Source organism: Hesperophylax consimilis, chromosome 9, assembly GCF_061612785.1.
Source record: "Hesperophylax consimilis isolate HC1 chromosome 9, BYU_Hcon_1.0, whole genome shotgun sequence".
Taxonomy (NCBI): domain Eukaryota; kingdom Metazoa; phylum Arthropoda; class Insecta; order Trichoptera; family Limnephilidae; genus Hesperophylax; species Hesperophylax consimilis.
The window spans coordinates 33,139,163-33,158,937 of record NC_142844.1 but is presented as its reverse complement, the minus strand read 5'-3'; the positions used below and the strand labels follow the sequence as shown (position 1 = coordinate 33,158,937).

Sequence of the window (19,775 nt, the reverse complement as noted above, 5' to 3'; positions counted from 1 at the left end):
TTTATATTTGTAGATTTTATTTAATTATAATAATTCTAAAAGTTGGTGTGGCTTCTGAAAAACTGGAAGTAGTCAAATGAACACGTGCGAAGATTAACTATCAAGGCTTTGATGTTTAAAGGAGCGTGTTTAGCACAAGAACTAGAGTTCTCGAGGAAGAGCACGCGATTCTCTACTCAGAAATCGATAACATTATTTTACGGATGTAATAAGTAGGCAAAGGGAGAAAATAAAAATAATGAACTGTCATTTGTAGGTCTTACTTATATTTACAAAAAACAGGGCTAGATAAAAAGTAGTTAAAAAATGTATCGCAAAATAGTATCAAACATAACAAATGAACCACAAGTACTACGTCCAAATGCAACAACACACTAGACGAGTACGAAGACAACGAGTGATGAGGGTGCTGAGGAAAGAGCTTAGTGTCCTTTCTTGCTGTAGCCCCACTTCTTGTGGTCGCCGTGTCCTCCCTTACTGCCGTAGTCGGATCCGTGGTTATGGTGGCTGTCATGGCCACCGCTTCCCTTGTGTCCCTTGTGGTCGTGGTGGTGGCTTCCCTTCTCATGGTGGCCCTTCTTGCCATGGTGTCCTGAGCTGCCGCCGCTGTTGCTGTGTCCTCCCTTGTGGGATCCTCCTTTCTTGGATCCGTGACCGGAAGAGTACCCTCCGTGCTTTTCTGCGTGTCCGGAATCGTGGTGTTCGTCGAAGAAGTGGTTGTCTTTCTTGAACTCGTCGAGTTTGTGAACTTCATGCTTTCCCTTGGTAGCGTGTCCCTTGTTGTAAGATCCCTTCTCGGCATAGCCACCTCCCTTAGATCCCTTCTCTCCCTTGTCGTGATGTCCGTAATAGCCGCCCCCATCGTGATGGGATCCCTTGTGACCTCCGCTCTCAGCATGGTGGCCGCTGTGTCCTCCCTTATCGTGGTGTCCCTTGTGTCCCTTATCGTGGCTGTGGTGTCCCTTATATCCCTTGTCTCCCTTGCCTCCGTGGGCGGAGTGGTGGTCGGAGTGGTAGTCCTTGCCGCCCCCCTTCTTGTAGTGAGATCCGTGCCCGCTGGCTGCGACGTCCTGGTCAGCTTCCCTCTTCTCCCTGCTGATCTCCCTGGCGGAGATAGTAGAGATGACGAGTATTGCTGCCAGTGCCAGAAGCACCGGCGTCATCCTGGTTCCTAGGATGGCCATATTTAAACCGCTCACTAAAACTCCCTAACACGATAGTACCACAAGTTCGATTACGAGGTATTGATGTATACACTGGAATGATGGTGGGTGACTGATGCTGTATTCGATGCGAAACAGACTATATATACTTCCTCCCATTTTCAGTTTCTTACTTCTTGTCTTAACGTTTGTGTAACAATTTGACCGATTAATATTACGTTACAGAGACATTTTTCTATATAAAAAGGAAAAAGTGTATTAACTATTCAAGCATAAAGCACTGAATTGCATCAATTGAGGAATTGTGGCACCGCATAATGCCCATGCACATTGTGTAATGCTCCGACTTTTACAGTACAAGTTTTTTTTCTCTTGGTATGAATGTCCGACTTGTGTCGTCATCGGAACCGATGGAGTATTTCACTGCCACCGAGAGTTCCCGCGCTGATCGGCCATTGCTCGGGCTTCTTGCCTCAGCACAGCCAGTGCCTGCTTAATTAAATAATATGTAATTCGATTATTTGCCAGTTTGACATTTCTTATTATAATTATTGCAATTTCAAATGCGAATGTTACTACTGCAAAGTGGTTTTTATTGAGCATTTGTGCATTCTCTATTAATTTAATCCGTAAAAACTATTTCCGCACATTCAAATGTTTAAATAAAAATAATTTTGAAAAATTTATAAAGTGAAACGAATACAAGAGTGAGACAAAATTCAAGAAAGAGAGAGAATGTAGGTTGACAGTAGTTTCAAGAGTCTAGATAAACTAGCAGATGTAAAATTCTCTCCCTATATCATCCAAACCACTATGCATCTTAGTTATTAATAATATTATACAATATGATAAGATTATATTTCTTGAATGTCGGCTGACATATCGCGGAATTGTGAGAAAATAGTAGTTTTGAGTTTTGCTCAAAAATCGGAATAAAGTCTACGATTATCATTTTTTGTACTTGTTTTCTGTTTAATGTATCTTATTATTCATGTAAATTTAATGTTTATGTCGTAAGACGTTTCCCCAGAATAGCTAATTTGGGAGCTTTAATTTTTGAGACGAAAATTAATTTTGACATTCTTGAACAAATTATTTCGTAAGCCGCCATAAAGGCGACATTCATCAAATAAAAAAGTAGAATCTACAATGACATTAACGCGAGTGATTCAGATTTTGTCCTCTAATCAGTATTCTAAGCATAAAGGTTAAAATCACTTAGGAAAAAAATCCAGCTTGGATGGTATTAGAGAGAGGACATGTGCATGTCTAGGGAGAGAGCCGGTGTGTGCAAATAGGTTTAATTTATAGAGGTATCTTTAATTATTAAAATATATTTAATGTTCTTTCAGTGAAATCGAATCGAAAAGTTGTTTAAAATGTCTTTATCCATCTTTGGTAACCAGATCTGAAAATCTAGGTACTTCATAACTTCCCCTCCCCTCCACAATCCTTTCAGCCGCAAAACATTTTCCGAATGGGGATGCTTATGGAGTCCTACTAAAAATAAACCTTTGTTTTTTATATTTCAACATTTCGCCGCTCTGATTTAAGAGTCCGAGTAGATGTTATTCGTCCATAACCGAGTTCCCTGTCCACGAATTACCGCTGGCTCTAAATAATTCGTCCCCGGCGGGACAATTCGTTCCATCGACATTCCAAATTTAAAATTCAAAAACGGAAAACCTATAACGTCCTCTTTGCTTACGGGTCACGCCGAACGGACGGATAATTTGAATCATAGCATGTACCCACGTACATTGTACACTGGTAAACTCCTACAAGCTTCTGTATCTCTAGGAATGTATATGCCAAGACACGTACGGTTGTGCTTCTCTGACCCATTGAAATAAAGGGTTATCTGTCTCGGTTTGTCAGTGTGGAGTGGTATTTTGTGCGCCGTTCGTTGAACCTTCACCCCAGGTAATCAGATTGCCCCTGAAACTGTGACAAGGGGTGTTCTCTTTAGGAAGTATTGATTTAATGAAAGGTCGTGTTTACCCCAGTTTGTGGAAAAAGTGGAAACGTTCGTGAAATTATTATCATTTGAAACATTTTCAAGGATTTTGTTAAATTACCATGTTTACAATACGAAATACATTTTCGCAATAAAAAAATAATTTTTGCTTTAAATTTCCTTTGTAAAAAAAAATAACATCGTGTTAGTGGTTGTCAGGACACAAATGTACAAGTAAGGCCGAGTTGTTTGAACCCTCCTTTGATTTTTAAATAACGCGACGATGCGCAAAATAAACTTTTAATTTTAAATAAGTTAGAAAATTATTTTAGTTTTCTTTTAAGCCAAGGTTTGGGCATTTTAGTAAAACACGGATAATGTAATAACAAACTTTAATCATTTTTTTATTAATAATAACATTTTAATTAATAAACCAGCATTTTTATTTTTGTTTTTATAGTTAGTTTTAATAGTGAAATGTATTATTTTTCAATTTTTCGATGCACGCTAAAACGCCTGTGTACAAGAAGCTTACTGTGAGATATATGATTTAAGCACTATGCTTTGTATTTGAACTAAAACCTTACCACGCACTTCTAAATAATTGTAATATACTTCAAAATGTCCGATATAAAATAATTTCCAAAGTATGTGATTTTTAATTTATTATTTTTATTTGAAACAATAAAAAAGTGAACTGACGATAATCTTTATAATACTTCTGTGTAATTAAATATATTTTTAGTTTCATATAGAGAGTTATTTCTATTTATTGTTTATTATCAAAATTTGAAATTTAAAATTGTTATGTTTATTTGTGAAATCAAAATCTAATCGAGTCTTTCAACTGCTTTCAACGTCGGTTATTCATTTTGGTTTATATCTAAAAACATCAAATCTATTAGAATCACAAATTTCTGAAAGCGAAACAAAAAATTTCTCATACAATACCGGAGTTTAAAACCCGCGTAGACTGGCGGCTCGACGCTAGAAACAACCAACGCCGTGATACCAACCAAGTAGTTTTGAAAGGATAGTATTTTAGTAATTTTAAAATAACGTTATATCAATTCAAAGTATAATCATATCCTATATAAATTAAAATGTAAATGTTCGTTTGTTTAAAATCTTACTTCTCCTGTGTTATTATATAGATGTCATCTGTGACAGGTAAAAGTTTTTTTGCTATTTGTTTTTGGGGTGTTATGCCGTGTTGCGCTAACTCCTTCTTTAGCCAACGTTTCGGACAGCATTGCAGTGTCCATCATCAGGGCAGATGTGTTTTATGAACGATGGACATTGCAATGCTGTCCGAAACTTTGGCTAAAGAAGGAGTTAGCGCAACACGGCATAACACCCCAAAAACAAATAGCAAAAATACTTTTGGCCGTGAAAATCTTAAATCATAGGTAAAAGTTTACTTTTTTTTAAAACCAACGCAATCTGTTGAATCTGGAAGAAAAAAAAAACAGCGCCATCTGTTGGATTTTTTTTATATCTGCAGAGACTGATTGAGCCATAGCAATGCGAGGCGGGGTACAGCTAGTGACAAATAAAAATAATACATTCGGAATCGGCGTTTGTTGACCTACATGCGCTTTAAGCGCGCTTGAAGTGAAATGACACTAAACTGCGCTTTATAAATGCCATATTATTATTATTATATGAGAATATATTTTTTAAGCCATAACATTTTTCATTGGAGTTTGTTATTTCATTCATTCAAAATCACCTGTAATGGCAAGATTTGAGTTGTTTTATAAAACATTGTCACGAATTGGTGCGAACTAGTTTTTTTCACTAAAAAATCCCCCAAACTTGACATCTGAACTTCTAGAATCCTTTATTATATTTAACAATAAAAACAATTTCATCATTTAACAACAATGACCATTACGATCTGTATCTTTCTCAACTGAGACTAGTTTGACGACCGATTGGAAACTGTTCAAAATAACTAATGACGAAAGTAAGAATTAAAGGTGTTAGGTACGTAGTTATTTGTATTATTTTTAAATGATTAAATTTGAAAAAGTACAGAGTATTACTATTTGTCATTCTATGAATTTTTTAATCACCATTCAGGTCAAAGATTTTGTGGAAAATCAAATTGGGAAAATAATAATAATAGTTATGACTGGAGAACTGGACCGGAATAGACACTTGTTCTACTTTTCTTGCTGATGAAGACTATACGGTCAGACTTGCACTAGTAATCTTAGTGAGCTAGTGATGTTGCATTCGTAGAAAAGTAAAAGGTAAGATCATCGTATCTTCGCTGTGATACACTTAACATTTTTTTCCGTGCAGTCGAAAAGGTATTTAGTCAAATCTTAATAATATATGAGACCAATCAGCCCAAGAGCCTCAAGTGCTCGCCACCGTGTAGAGCCTGTGAGACTACGGCTTCTCAAATTGGGATATGTTATGAGGCTGAAGGTAGTGGGCGGGGAAGGAGATGACGATGAAGAAGGTAAAAAAGTACCTGGCTATTCTGTTTGGGTCATATTAAACACGGATAAAGTAATTTCAAGCGACGTTTCAATCCTGAATGGTGGTCTTACACCAGGGCGATACTGAGAGTATATATAAGACCACCTCCAGAGCCTTATCCCTCGACAACGGAGGCCAAATTTGATAGCTTTTAAAATAGAAAGAGATTAAAATAGTAGAAATGACATCTCTGCAGCGTATGTGTCGTAAAATCATGTTTGATCGTGTGAGAAAGTGGAGATTCGTAGTAAGATTAAGAAAGGAGGCTTAGATGGTCGGGAATTTAGAATGAATTAACGTAGAAAAGAGGGTAGGGAGAATATATTATATGAGAGAATTGTAAGTCATCAAGGAAGCCCGAGGAAGATATGGCACGATCAAGTGAACCAGATACTTGAGTTGGGCAATGCCAAGAGATGGCATAATAGAAAAGTATGCATGAGACGATGTGTGAATGCGAATGAAGCAATTAGTGTGTGCCAAGACCGAGTTGCTTGGCTTGGTTGCTTGCGTCCTCTTTGCCCACCACTATGGAAGTCAGTTTATTTATTTAAATATGATGTCACTTTTACTTCCCGATTCATAATTTGAGTGGGATGGAGAGATACAATATACGTAAGTTTGAGTGAAGAAGTTAGCAATGTGTCGCAGAGCTATTGCTGATTGTAATAGTTCTGAAGTAAGTTTTCGGATGTTCACGATCTATAACTGAAAGGTCTTAAGTGAAGGACCCACGGTTTGTTTTCGGTTCTAAGGTAGTACGAGAGTATACCAACTTGTTTTTACAAATTTCATTTTTATCGTCTAAGAAAGTATCATGCTTCAATTACCTGAATTATGTCGGTTTTCACTTGCGGTTTAAAATTCAATGCATTTTCTATGAAATACAAATTAAATTATCATGTTTTAACCGAGGTACTTTACCACAGCAAAAAAACGATTTTTTTAAACCTCATTAAACATATCCCCAGGTGGTAAAAAAGTGTGGCTTTATTTAGATACGAATTAAATTAAGTCTTTCATGAAAAATCAAACAACACAACTACGTTTACGGACGCGACAAATATGTTCATTCTGAACTTTTTAAGAAGATTTTTTTTTGGTGTTTTATTTATTCATAAAAATTTAAATTATTACATTTTTTTGTTTTCTAGAGCCACCATACTAGGCACATGCCCGTACTATGGTAGCCATATTTCTTTAGATTACAATGTTAAGATGTTAGGATATGCAGAAATAAGAGAGAGAAAAAAAGATAAAAAAAAAAAATATGATTAAATAAGAAGAAAACATATGAATATAATGGAATAAAAGAGCAGTTAATTTAATTTAATGACGCGAAACATTCTTTGCAATACTTCCTTCCCTTTACCAATAACCAATTCTGAATATTTTTTATATAAAGATGTTTAGTTTCCGATTTTCTGGTATATATATTGAGTGAATTTAATATCATATTCTTTCTTTGGATTCGTTGCAGCCAACGTATTAAAACTTAGGTATATCTAGTCACCACATTACACACATGTTTTGTATTTCCTTGCTATCTATACGTAGAAAAACGATAATGCTAACTTATCTAAAAATCTCTTCAATTTATTGGGATTCCGGTTAAAAACGGGATTGTTTCCTGATAAACTTTTAGTAAATCCCTCATGTATCGAAACACGTTTTCATGCACCTGCATTTGCTTTTTTAATACACAAAGACGAAATGGGAAAATAATAGGATTTTTATGAACATAAAATTTTTGCTCTCACATCGTGATAATACATTTGTACTTTACTAAAAGTTTATTAGAAAACCTATCAATTCATCAATTAGGGGTATTGAAATGTCGTTTTTTACCGGATTACGAACAATTTGAAGAGATCTTAATAAATTATCAATATTCGGTATTAGTAATTTTTCTCCGTGTATTCTTTCTTATATGACAAACCCTAAATCTAATTTGTAGAAAATAGTTTAAGCTTTTAACAGGCATTTAGGAGAAAACTTTCGGCAATTAAATAAGCCACTTGACACCCATAGTCCCACACCCAGTCGCACATACCCAGTCCCACAATCGCAGTTGTCTCAAGTATTTCTATCTGGGACAATAGCTATGTGTGCTAGTCCTAGTAAGGAAAACGTGCAATTGTCTAATAATAATGTAACCCGCAAGTGATTCAAACACCTTCGTGAAAGTTACTTCCTTCTAAATTCTGTACTAAATGTTTGGTAGATCAAATACCAAATTATACGGGTCGGAATGTGACTCAGATTTTAGTATCCTCGTGGAGAAAACTATTGCTTATTTTTTAAGAATCTCTTCGAATTATTCGTAATACTTAATGGGTTTCCTGTTAAACTTTTAGTAAAATATGAATAAATTACCACGATGTTGGAATCAAGAAAAACGCAGGTGCATGAATGCGTGTTCCGATTTTATTACGAATTTACTAAAAGTTTTTCATGAAATTTGCCTGCAATCCCGTTTTTTACTGGATTTCAAATATTTTGAAGAGATTTTTAATAAATTAGCAGTACCTACACATTTTTCTTCGTGTTCTGTTTAAATAGAAATTGTGTAATGATAGATGCCTAAAACACAATTTATTTGCTTAATTTTTGTTCAATTCAGAAATATAAGATCGGTATCCACACTGAAAGTGTTTCAACTGTCCCTTCCGGAGCCAGCGAGTTTGTTACAAACTCGGTACATTAAAAAAAGTTTTATTGAGTTAAAAACGTTTTATTGACGTTCGACTCCGATGACCAACTGGTCAAGTTAAAGCTGCAGATACAGATGTTGCAGGAACAAAACTTGGCGTTTACAATATTTTATATATTTGAAATATAATGTATTATTCATGCATAACTATCATAAAACATTTGGATTATTTGGGGCACGTTTCAGAGTGATGCTACGCACATTGTGGCGCTCTGGTTTAAGCCCAACATTCATAATCGATACGTTGCTTGAAGGGGATTTTTGACCAGACCTGAATAGCTATTGAAAAAGAAAATAGTTCCCAACCTTGCTTATCTCTTCTCCTTACATAAATACTTCAGCTCACAAACTATCCCAATTGCTGATTCCATAGACCCACTGGCTCCGGGCATCTAGGACTCTTGATCGGTGATTACATAAAATTACCGGTTCACCTGCCATTATAAATCGGGCTTAAACATCTGGGAATATTAAAGGATATTGTTCATGTGCCTCAAACAGTTTCAAAGTTTGGTCCGCCCAAAGTTACCAGAAGGAAAGAAAAAATAATTGTTGGACTGTTTTCATTTTTTGTTTGAGTGGACTTTATCCATTGTTTATTTTGTGTACATCATCAGGGAAGATGCAAATCAGAGAAACACGGCATAGTACCCCGAAAATAAATCACTACGGAGGCATAAATGTTTAAATTGCTAAGGTAGTATACAAATCATAAAAATTTCTATGCAATATAATTTAATAATCACTCTTAATGCTTTTTTTTTACACACCACGTTTTTTGTGAGAAAGCGGGTTCTTTAAACGTGCGGTCAAGTCGAAAAGTAGGTAAGCACGTCTTGTTTCATTGGACTCGCGAAATGAAAACGAAGATTTGTGTCAGCGGAGGTACGTGTCAATTGTTACCTTTTTTGCCTACCTCAACACAATATGCTTACCAATTTGTGTGGAAATTTTATAATTTAATTATGTTCTTACTTATTCTTTGATTAGATAATGACATTTGATAGTAAAAAAATAATGTAAGTAACGCACTCGTCTCGCTCTTTTAAATTTGTTTTGACTTTAAGATATGGATTGAAAGCAAAATTTTAGTTCATCAATCTATCCAACCGCTGGAGAGATAAACTGTGTGATCTATACTGATTTGAAAGAAAAACAATTTCTCCAATTTACAAGACCTTTTGACTTCCTAGGCCTTAAACTGACTTATTAATTTGATTATCTGTTCATGAAATAATTAATTTCGATAGTTGCAAATGTTGGAGTTGGATTAAATTTACACACTTTTCGGTATGCAGAAATGGTAACAACAGATTTGCATCAATTTATCTTTTCATTTTATCCGACTAAACTGTGTTATTTTGTTAGACATAAATCCCACTTCCGAATGTCAAGATTATGTTAATGGAAGACTTTTTAGGAAGAACGACTCAATAAGTAAAACTTATTTGTCTTTTGGATTTCGTACTAACCCCATTGATTCTGCGAAATATTTTGAACAAGACGTTCTTACCTAATAATAAGCCATGTAGGTATGTGTTCATGAAATCCACAGAAGTTCAGGTATGTGAACCAAGAACTACGTCGGAGACGTTGTCGATCCCTGTGGGACGCCAGCATTATTTATTGAGTGTGAAGAAGAAGTTCAACTTCCGTCGATTTGGTCTCTCTTTTAAAAATACCGCAAACACGTACAAAGATGCGGGTCGACAGTTTGGAAGCCTTTTTTACTAGACCGTACCGGCTGTTCAGAGACCTTGAAATACTTTGTGTTTTTCTGAAACATTCCAAAATCCCCACAACAAAAGAAAAAAATTGGTGACAGAGTTTCTGTACAGCATTGTTAATCATAATCACCCATTAATTATTGTTACGCACCATTCATTTCTAAAACTATTCTGAAAATATAATGCAGGTGAGTTGAAACCTAATCAATGTAATCTCAAACTAATTACAAAGTTTGTTTGGGAAAGATTTGGAGTTGCGCCTCATAAAGAATATCTTGTATGTGGTGTGGAAAGGAAAGCGTTAGTTTAAAGCTATATACTCTTCAAGTTAATTTAGTTTCTAAACTTCAGGTTCAAGACACGGGAGGTCCGGGATGGCTTTTATTGACTCCCCCTCATCGTTCAATACACTTTACAGCCCTTAAGCTCACCCCCCGTGGTAGAGGTCGGAAGGTTGAGAATGAACACCGGTAATAATAATATGTTTCCTGATAAAAACCAAAATTTCAAGATGGTGTGTTAATAAAAGGATATCATGCGAACATATCTGGCAAGAAGTCAATGTCAAGTCTAGTGTTGCGTTCTCAAAAAAATATCCCGTAAATTTATCTTTTTTCTGTATCGGTAAAATCTTTCAAGCAATGACTTCTGGCGTTAAGAAATTCGTAATTTTTTTAATCTGTAAATTCTGTCGATTGTTGTAAATTGAATGGTCACAATCCTAAGCTTTGAAACCGGATCTAGCGGGTTCAAATCTATAATGTGTTATTTCACAATTTATTAATTTAAAATTCCATATAATACTATATTTGTGTTACTTGCCAGAGTGGTTCATACTTTCAAGTGAAAGACCATCATTAGGAATCGAAACGTTTATGGAAAATGCATTAGCCGTTCTTGGTGACCAGATCTGAATAGCCAGGTACTTCCACACCTACTTCCTACATCTCATTTCCCTCCTCACTACTTTTAGCCTCACAATATATCCCAATTTGGGATACTTAGTCCGACTGGATCAAAACGATTAGAAGAAGTTGCGACTCTTGTGCAGTACTCACATAAAATAACGTTTTCTGTTCTACTTGATATATTCTTGGATGGTATTTTTAAGGCATATTAAATAATTTTATTAATCGGTCCCTCATATTTAATTAATGTTGGAATGTAAGATCGCCAAATATATATACGTATACATTTTTTTTTATAAATAAAAATATACTTGTTGTAATCGGCCACTCCGACTAGCAGATTTCGACAAAAAATACTGTCAATTTTATTTGAAGATTGTGCATTTTACCGAAACAGTGATAATTCAAGACACTTTCAACATTTTTACACAATTCACAGAGCTCACTATTGCAAAAATAACGCCACAAATCTGAACTCTTGTTCAACAGAAAATATCATAAAATCCATGAAGTGTGCTGAAACGCGCCATTCAGCCGCTGAGCGTACATATAAATTCATACAATTGTTACGTCGAATCAAACATATTCTTCATTTTGATTTTGCTGTAGTTAAATTGATTGGTTTCATAATAGTGAAATGACTTTTATGATAATATCTTTTTCTCAAAATCTGACTAGGAGATTTGACGACCGAATAGGATTGTTTTTTCGTTTTCACCATCACTATCTAAAATGACGCTGAGATAAAAAGTTTTATGAGGGCAAAACAGAAAAACAAAGTTTTTGGTCGGTTCAAGATCAGGCCCGTATGTGTGAGTTATTATTTGTCTGTAAGAAACTGTACTTTTAAGTGCTGGATTGATAGGTATATACGGGTGATTTTGTTTAGTTTTAGGTTACCGAAAGTGGGACAAAATTCACAAATATAAATACTCCAATATTGGTCGTTTTAAGTAATTGTTGTGTTACTGCTAAAGGTTATTTATGATGATTTACGGGTGGACTTTAATTAGTCTCTGATAAAGTTTATTACATTTATTAGACCGAGTACAGGATTGCGGAAGCGTCTTGATTAGTTAGCAATTGGATGTAAAAGAGATCGATCTACCAACTAAATTACTGTTTATACTGTGTCACCTGTTTGACTCACTATGTACTGCCCGAGTCAACCTTGCTACTTATTGTCCCACATCTTCTTATACTTAAATTATAAGTAACTTAAACTACACAGCAGGTATGCTTAAATATTTCACATCACATACTTGATAATTAAATTCACGTAACATAATATTTAAAAACATTGATTCCCTGGATCGTTATCCCGGGTTCCTTCTTCTGCTTCTCTTTTCTCGGTTTGAAATACCCTGGCTACGCAGCATCACTGTGAGAATTTTTAAAATTTTTTTTTTATCCCGGGTTCCTTCTTCTGCTTCTCCTTTCTCTGTCCGGATCTGTAGAGAGTTCCTCACCTCGTGCATAAGCGTCCATGGGATGGATTGGACATTAAACATTAAGACATTCGGTTTGAAATACCTTGGCTACGCAGCATAACTGTGAGATTCAAATAGTACGCATTCAGTTTTAGTGACTCAGGCGTTTTTCCCCCATGCCATGAAAAATTCACCTCCTTTACTTGATCCAAGTGTGAATTATTCATTTTAATCCAACAAATTTTAATACCCTTTTTGTTTATAATTATGCTTGGAACTCATAAACTATTTCCCTGAGATCTAAAATCCCTGGCAATTACTTTCTGACCACTATTTAAATCTACTGTAATTCTACCCTTATACTTTTTCTGTTGATTAATTTTACTTTGTTTTACATTCTTTGAAATTTTTCTTTGTTGTGTGGAAATATTTATAAAACTTATTTCCCCATAGGTCGAAAATGAATAAGTACTGAAACGTACCAAAGATAGTCTATATTTTTATGAAATCAAATATTGCATCTCCTAAATCTACCATCTCGTATCTCCCTTATAATTATATTTAATGAAATGGCTCAAAAGTCTATGCCAAATTATTGTATTTACATAAGATACAGGATACTGTAATATGTAACTAAAAAAATGTAATATCACAAAATCTAAAATTTCCAGGTTTGCAATTCTTTCAAACTCAGTTTTCTCAATATAATATTTTATGCAGATACAACATTTTAACTCTGATCGATTTGTGTATTTTTAAATTCTTTTTTATCTATTAAAATATTAAATAAAATATGTAAAATATTTATTTGAATTACACGAACCCTCAGTCAAAGGATTGTTGAGATAAGTAATTGACAAATCATCTGCCAAAATACATTTGTTGGTATTAAATTAAGCGTTCAGTGAGTTTTGCATCCACTTTCAGTGGACACGGTCGTTATATTACCTACAAATGTACCTATCATTTCTTGTTTGTCATGTCTTAAATAAAAAAATACGGATATCAGATGTCCTATGAAATATGTAGTGTGAAAACAGGGAAAACCAACCCTGGTAAGTAGCACCGTGATGACGATGAAAATAGGGGAAAACCGCCTAGAAGGCCAAATCCCACCCTGGTAAGTAGCACCGTGATGACGATGAAAATAGGGGAAAACCGCCTAGAAGGCCAAATCCCAAGCACCGTGATGACGATGAAAATAGGGGAAAACCGCCTAGAAGGCCAAATCCCACCCTGGTAAGTAGCACCGTGATGACGATGAAAATAGGGGAAAACCGCCTAGAAGGCCAAATCCCACCCTGGTAAGTAGCACCGTGATAATGATGAAAACGGCGTTTGTTTATTTTCTGAAAGCATGAAGGTTGTTGATGTGTAAGAAGTGTTCTCACTGCAATATTAACTTGATTTTAATCACTTGAAACTCCACAGGAGCGTTAGTCCACTTTTGCATAAACTGACGGCGTGAAACCCATCCAATACCGATATTCCTTTGAATTTTCAAACGCGAAGCAAAAACTTCACCCGAACTTCGCAAATAGTTTCGCCATTAGATGCCGTTATTAGCTCTGGAAAGCAGAGGGAAGTATGAAAAACGTTGGTTTAGGATCGACTAGAAGCCTCAAAAACGAACCTAATAGGTACTTAAAAACTTGTATGAGCACAGATTGGACATATTTTTTTTATATAATCATACGCGATATATGACTTACGATCAGCAAACTGCGTTACGAATTATCTCTATACATTCGACTGGGATTGTCACTTTGGTGTTTACCAACTGTAAATTTCTTGTAATTGTAACAAAATACATAAATATGTGTAAGTATTCAATACTAGATATGATTTATTTCTACAACAAACAGATTTTACATAAGGCATCAAATAGGTGAAGGTAGTATAAATGTTCCTAGTTCACTATGAAAAATGGTCGCCCGAAATCTACGGTTTTAATCATCGATACGACAAAAATAAATCTGGTAAAATAATACACCGCTTCTGATATCAGTTTATTCAGTTCCTACTACATATTCCTACTCAACCCTTAAGTACTACACTGGGTCCATGCGGACCCGACCGAAAAATATATTCTTTCTCCAGCTACCGTTGTGCGTGCCAAACCACCGCTACACCCGAGACCTTCCTTACTTTCCAGTGCGTTCGAACCACACTGGGAACACGAAGCTACTTGTCTTAATTTTACTATATTTAAAAAGTCATGTCCTTACGGACCCAGTGAAGTATTAACCCGGTGGTACGGGGTAAGATAATTTTGTATTTTTAAAATTTCTTTAAGTTTTTTAAATGAATTGTGTAGGGTTATCATGATTACTGACTGATATATATATATATATATATATATATATATATTTTTTTTTTATTTTTTTTATTTTTTTTTATTTTATCATGCGTGAAGGTCAAATTGAGGCGCTTATTCAAAAACATGATAGAGTATTTTAAATTGTGAAAAGTACTTTTTTAATTTGCAACAAAATAATTAAAAATACATTCCTTATGTATATATATATATATGTATATATGCAGGATGAAAACATTGAAGAATCTCAAACTTAGCAACAAATTAAGCAAAAAGGGGTCTGTTGCAAATTTCGCAAAAATATTTATGGTAAACAATGCATAATTTATGCATTTTGCAGTGAACTTTTGTATAATGAGCACCGAATTACAATAGATATGCACATTATGTATTCGTGCATAAAGTATGTTTTATGTATTTTATAAGCGACTGATTTTTGTTTTATGTGGTCATGTTTTTTAGTTAAAATTAGTTAGGTGATATTGATTTTAGTTTATTTATTTAGTTAATTTATTGATTTCCCTTGGCCGGGAGACCTGTCATAGTAGTCAAAGGCCCACTTATCTTGGGTGCCACATCACTCACTTGTTGATTCCCACTGAGAGACAGCCCAGATTCTCACTGTCGTTGTGCCCAGATAATGCATAGGTGGAGCTTTAAAGAGTCAGTGATGTGTGAATGCGATGCGATGAAGACCACTTAACATGCCCGCTGCATTCGTTCCCCGGCGGGATTGATTGATTCCACAGGGCGAAACCTGATACCCTAGGCTCACTCGCCGACCTAGATATTCCTTTCTGACTCCCTCGCCGTATTAAAGAAGAAGTTGTTAATTACTTAATTTAGTAGTCTCTAAGAAAATAAAATATTTAATTTGATTTCCAAAGTAGTTTTATTTTTTTATATTTTTATTTTATCATGCGTGAAGGTCAAATTGAGGCGCTTATTCAAAAACATGATAGAGTATTTTAAATTGTGAAAAGTACTTTTTTAATTTGCAACAAAATAATTAAAAATACATTCCTTATGTACGAGTTTTTAAATTACCCCTAAAATCTGGAGTCCGTATGAGTTCGGCGTTGTATTGACATATGGCGAAATTAAGTGAATTACTTAACGGTTAAATTTTACACAAAATTATTCAAACTAGGTCAGTTTTGTTGGGACAAACACCAAGCTTGCAAACTTTATCTCGATGGATTGTAAAGCAGAGGAAAGCAAGGGAAAGTAGAGCCGCGCGCGTCAAATTCCGGAACTACCGTTCGCCTGACGCGTTCCATTATTCATAGAGCGTCTTGGCTAATCGCTCCCAGAACGTAGGTAATATGTAAGTAGGTACCCGGGCAATATAAAACGGATCTCTTGTCGCGGAAGGGTAATGGCCCACCGATTCCGGCGTCTCGCGAACTTGTCGATCTAGTTTCCCACCCGAACTAAAATCCTCTCGGATCAGTTTCCCGGTTCGGTCCATTTGGAAAGAGGCGCAACTGTTTAATCAGACAAAAATGGCGATGTTTTAGCTACATCGTTTTATTTCATCCATAGTTTGTAGACTTGTCTGTACCTCTGGTTCAACGAACTTTTGATTTGATTTTAAGTTTAATTTTAAAAATTTAAAGTATTTGTATTGAGAATTCAGACAAATGATATATTTTTAAAGGAACATTATTTTAATTGCCATTTTAAAAATTATTTATTTATTTATTTAAATGCCATAAAATGGCTATTACAATAGAGTGATACAATAAAGTGATTACAGAACAAGTAATGTGTACACAAAAATATTGTTGCAAGTGATACAGTTGTTAATAGACGTGCAGTTAAACAATACATAATTTAAAAAAATATCTACTAGTATATAAATAGTTGAATGAATACCAGGTTTGTATAAAACCTGACATAAATCGAGGTATACCTAAGGTGTTTATGATAATGAATAGTAATTAATATAAAGTAAATTCTATTAAAGCCTAGAATGTTATAATAACAGAGAATATTTTATTTGAACAGAATATTATTATGTCTAAAAAAGTGACTTTTTCACTTGTATAAATAATCTAGCAAAATATTATTTATTTATTTATTTATTTATTTATTTAGACGCCGTAAAAGGCTTTTACAATATACATGATTTATGTTTACAGTGGTTCACAGGAGCGAAACAGTATTATGTTAAACAGAATAATTACTGAGAAATTATGTTGAAAATTAAACAAGAATAACATCTGGTATACATAGGTACAATAGCATTTTTATTTTCAATCCGTACAGTAGTTTAGTATTGAGGTTATTGTTACCTTCAATATTGAATTTGGTTGAATTTGCTGAGAACTAAGAGTTAGCTCTATTGAAACAGGGCTGTCAGTAAGACATCTCATAACAATTTTGGAAAAAATTATAGTTTTGATTAAGTATATAAAATTATTAGATAACACTCTTCTGTCTGATATCTGATGTAAGTGCATAGTTTAGGTTCTGTGATAACTTATGAATAGAATGGTATTATGCCTAATAACATTGATAATTACGAGAGAGGTATGTTATTATAGCCTTCTTATAGCTATATTCCGTGCAGTTGAACACATCTACTACTTCTGAGAAAGCATTGCCAACTGCATGCAATCTAGGTATAAGCGAGTTTCTAAATGACTCAGTCCTGATATTGTTATTGAAATTAAAAAGAATTTTGGATCGAGTGGTTCTAGTGGGTATATGGAAGGTAATTAGGCTTAATATATCAGGGCTGTCTATAATACCATTGACAATTTTAAAAATAAAAGTCAAATCGGAAATAAGTCTTCTATCTGAAAGTTTAAGTAAGTTTAATTCTTTCATCAAGTGATTGTAATTTATTGATTCTATAGGTAGACCGAGTTTATAGTAAATGTATCTTAGGAATTTATGCTGAATTTTTTCAATAGAGTCGGAGTGGATTTTAAAGTAAGGACACCAAATAGGAGAATTATATTCGATTTGACTTCGAACAAGTGAGGAATATAAGATTTTTAGTGTTGAAATATTTTTAAAGTCTCTGCCATTTCGGAGAATGAAGCCGAGCATTTTTAATCCTTTGTTGGTGACTGTTTCTACATGTGAAAGAAAGTTAAATTTTGAATCGAAAATAATGCCGAGATCGTTAATTTCACTTACAGAGGCGAGAGAAACATTATTAATTTTGTATTGATAGTTAAGGGGTTGTGTTGTTCTAAAAAATCTTATAATGTGGCATTTACTAATATTGAGATAAAGTTTATTAGTTTTGCACCAATCTTGAAGTTTATTTAAATTTAATTGAATTTGAATACAGTCATTTATTGTTTTTATAATTTTAACTAGTTTAAGGTCATCGGCAAAAAGTAGCACTTCAACATTTTTATCAAATACAGTAACAATATCGTTTATGAAAAGGAGAAACAGTATTGGGCCTAAATGTGACCCTTGGGGTACACCGCTAGTAGCTATGAATTTGTGTGAAAGGTTAGAATTATTTTTTACTTGTAGATTTCTATTTGTTAAGTAGCTTTTTATCCATTCCAATAGTTTACCCTCAATTCCGATTTGACTAAGTTTATTGAGAAGAATTTTATGGTTAACTTTGTCAAACGCTTTTACAAAGTCTGTATATATTGAGTCGACTTGGGTTTTGTTTTCGAGTGAACATGCTATAAAATTTTCATATAAGGAGAGATTTGTTAGTGTGGATCTGCCTGGCATAAATCCATGTTGATTAGTTACAATGATGTTGTTAATATGTATGGAGATTTTATCGAGGATAAGTTTTTCAAACAGTTTGGGGATAGTTGAGAGCATGCAGATGGGTCGGTAATTAGTGACATCATGAATATCGCCTTTTTTTAAATACAGGTGTTAGATAGCAATTTTTCCATAGGTTGGGGAAGCAGCCAGAATTTAATGATTGGTTAAATATATGACATAGTGGATTGGCTATTATTGATGCACAGTTAATTAGAAAGGCAGGACTAATTTTGTCAGGACCCGCTTTTTTCTTTAAGTCGAGTGTTTTTATTTTGCGTATAACATCAGGAACATTTATATGTAAAGCGGGAATGTGGACCGATTCCTTTGGATGAAAGGGTGGAAGTTGAACATTTGGGATTATAATAGAGTAATTAGTAGTGAGTTTATTGTTGCCTTCAAAATTAATTCTACTTGGAATAGCTGGGCAAGTATTGCAATTTGGCTTTAGTAAAACAGGGCTGTCAACGATTTTATAATACTATTGGATAAATAATAATATATTGTTTTGTTTCCCGAGTATGATGCTAATTCTTTACCAGTAGAACAAGTATGGCATTTCTACGTGGCGCCTGTAATCTAAAATGTAGTCTTGCAAAGGGCCACCCATTTCTGCACAGCATTGAGTCAGGATTTTCAAATTATTTTGGGGCACCAGATCATAGGTGACTACTAATGCAAGTGACTTGTGATTGGTTCAGGGTCAGCAGTTGTTCACTACATATTACAGTTGTGTATTATCATTCATATATATATATATAAGTGTGATTCGTTTTTTAGATTTTTTTTGATTGGCGTGTCATTGTAATAAGTTTATAAATTGTATGTAAAAGTCACCCCTCTCCGAAAGGTGACTTTGACCACTATTTTTTTGATCCCCCAACAAATTGTGTACATCTATATCTCGATGGTTTGAACATGTGCAGTAAAATCTTCATAAATAGATATAACTAATTTGTCGAGAATTTAGACTATCTCCACTATTGTTTTATATTTAGAAAAGACAAGAAGTTAAATTGATTCAATTTTTTACCTCTAATTACTTCAATTTGACCTGCAACGCTCCCACAACACTCTAACGCCGAACGACTGGAAACTACGGAATCCAGTCCCCTCGAGATATGAGTAGGTACGCAATAGCGCCTCTATGAGTACCCCGTCATTTTTCATGGGTCTGCGCTAGTATTTCTAATAAATAAGGATATAACATCAGGTAATGCAAAATCACCTGCATCTTCTAATAAACCAAAACTAGATGTGTTTTTTTCCAGCGTTTTCAAGAAAAAAATGTTGGAAATACTTTTTTTAATC

At 34.4% G+C, this 19,775-nt stretch overlaps 1 protein-coding gene across 1 annotated transcript; it reads right to left on the bottom strand.

Annotated features, from left to right (window-relative positions):
* Positions 1 to 422: 422 nt before the first annotated feature.
* On the bottom strand, positions 423 to 1,184 carry LOC149421254 (uncharacterized). The gene has a single exon (XM_089635187.1). The coding sequence runs from the start codon at positions 1,182 to 1,184 to the stop codon at positions 423 to 425; it is 762 nt and encodes a 253-aa protein (XP_089491313.1).
* Positions 1,185 to 19,775: the final 18,591 nt, after the last annotated feature.

Coding starts and splice junctions, on each gene's coding strand:
- LOC149421254 (XM_089635187.1), bottom strand. CDS start 1,184: ATGGCCATCCTAGGAACCAGGATGACGCCGGTGCTTCTGGCACTGGCA.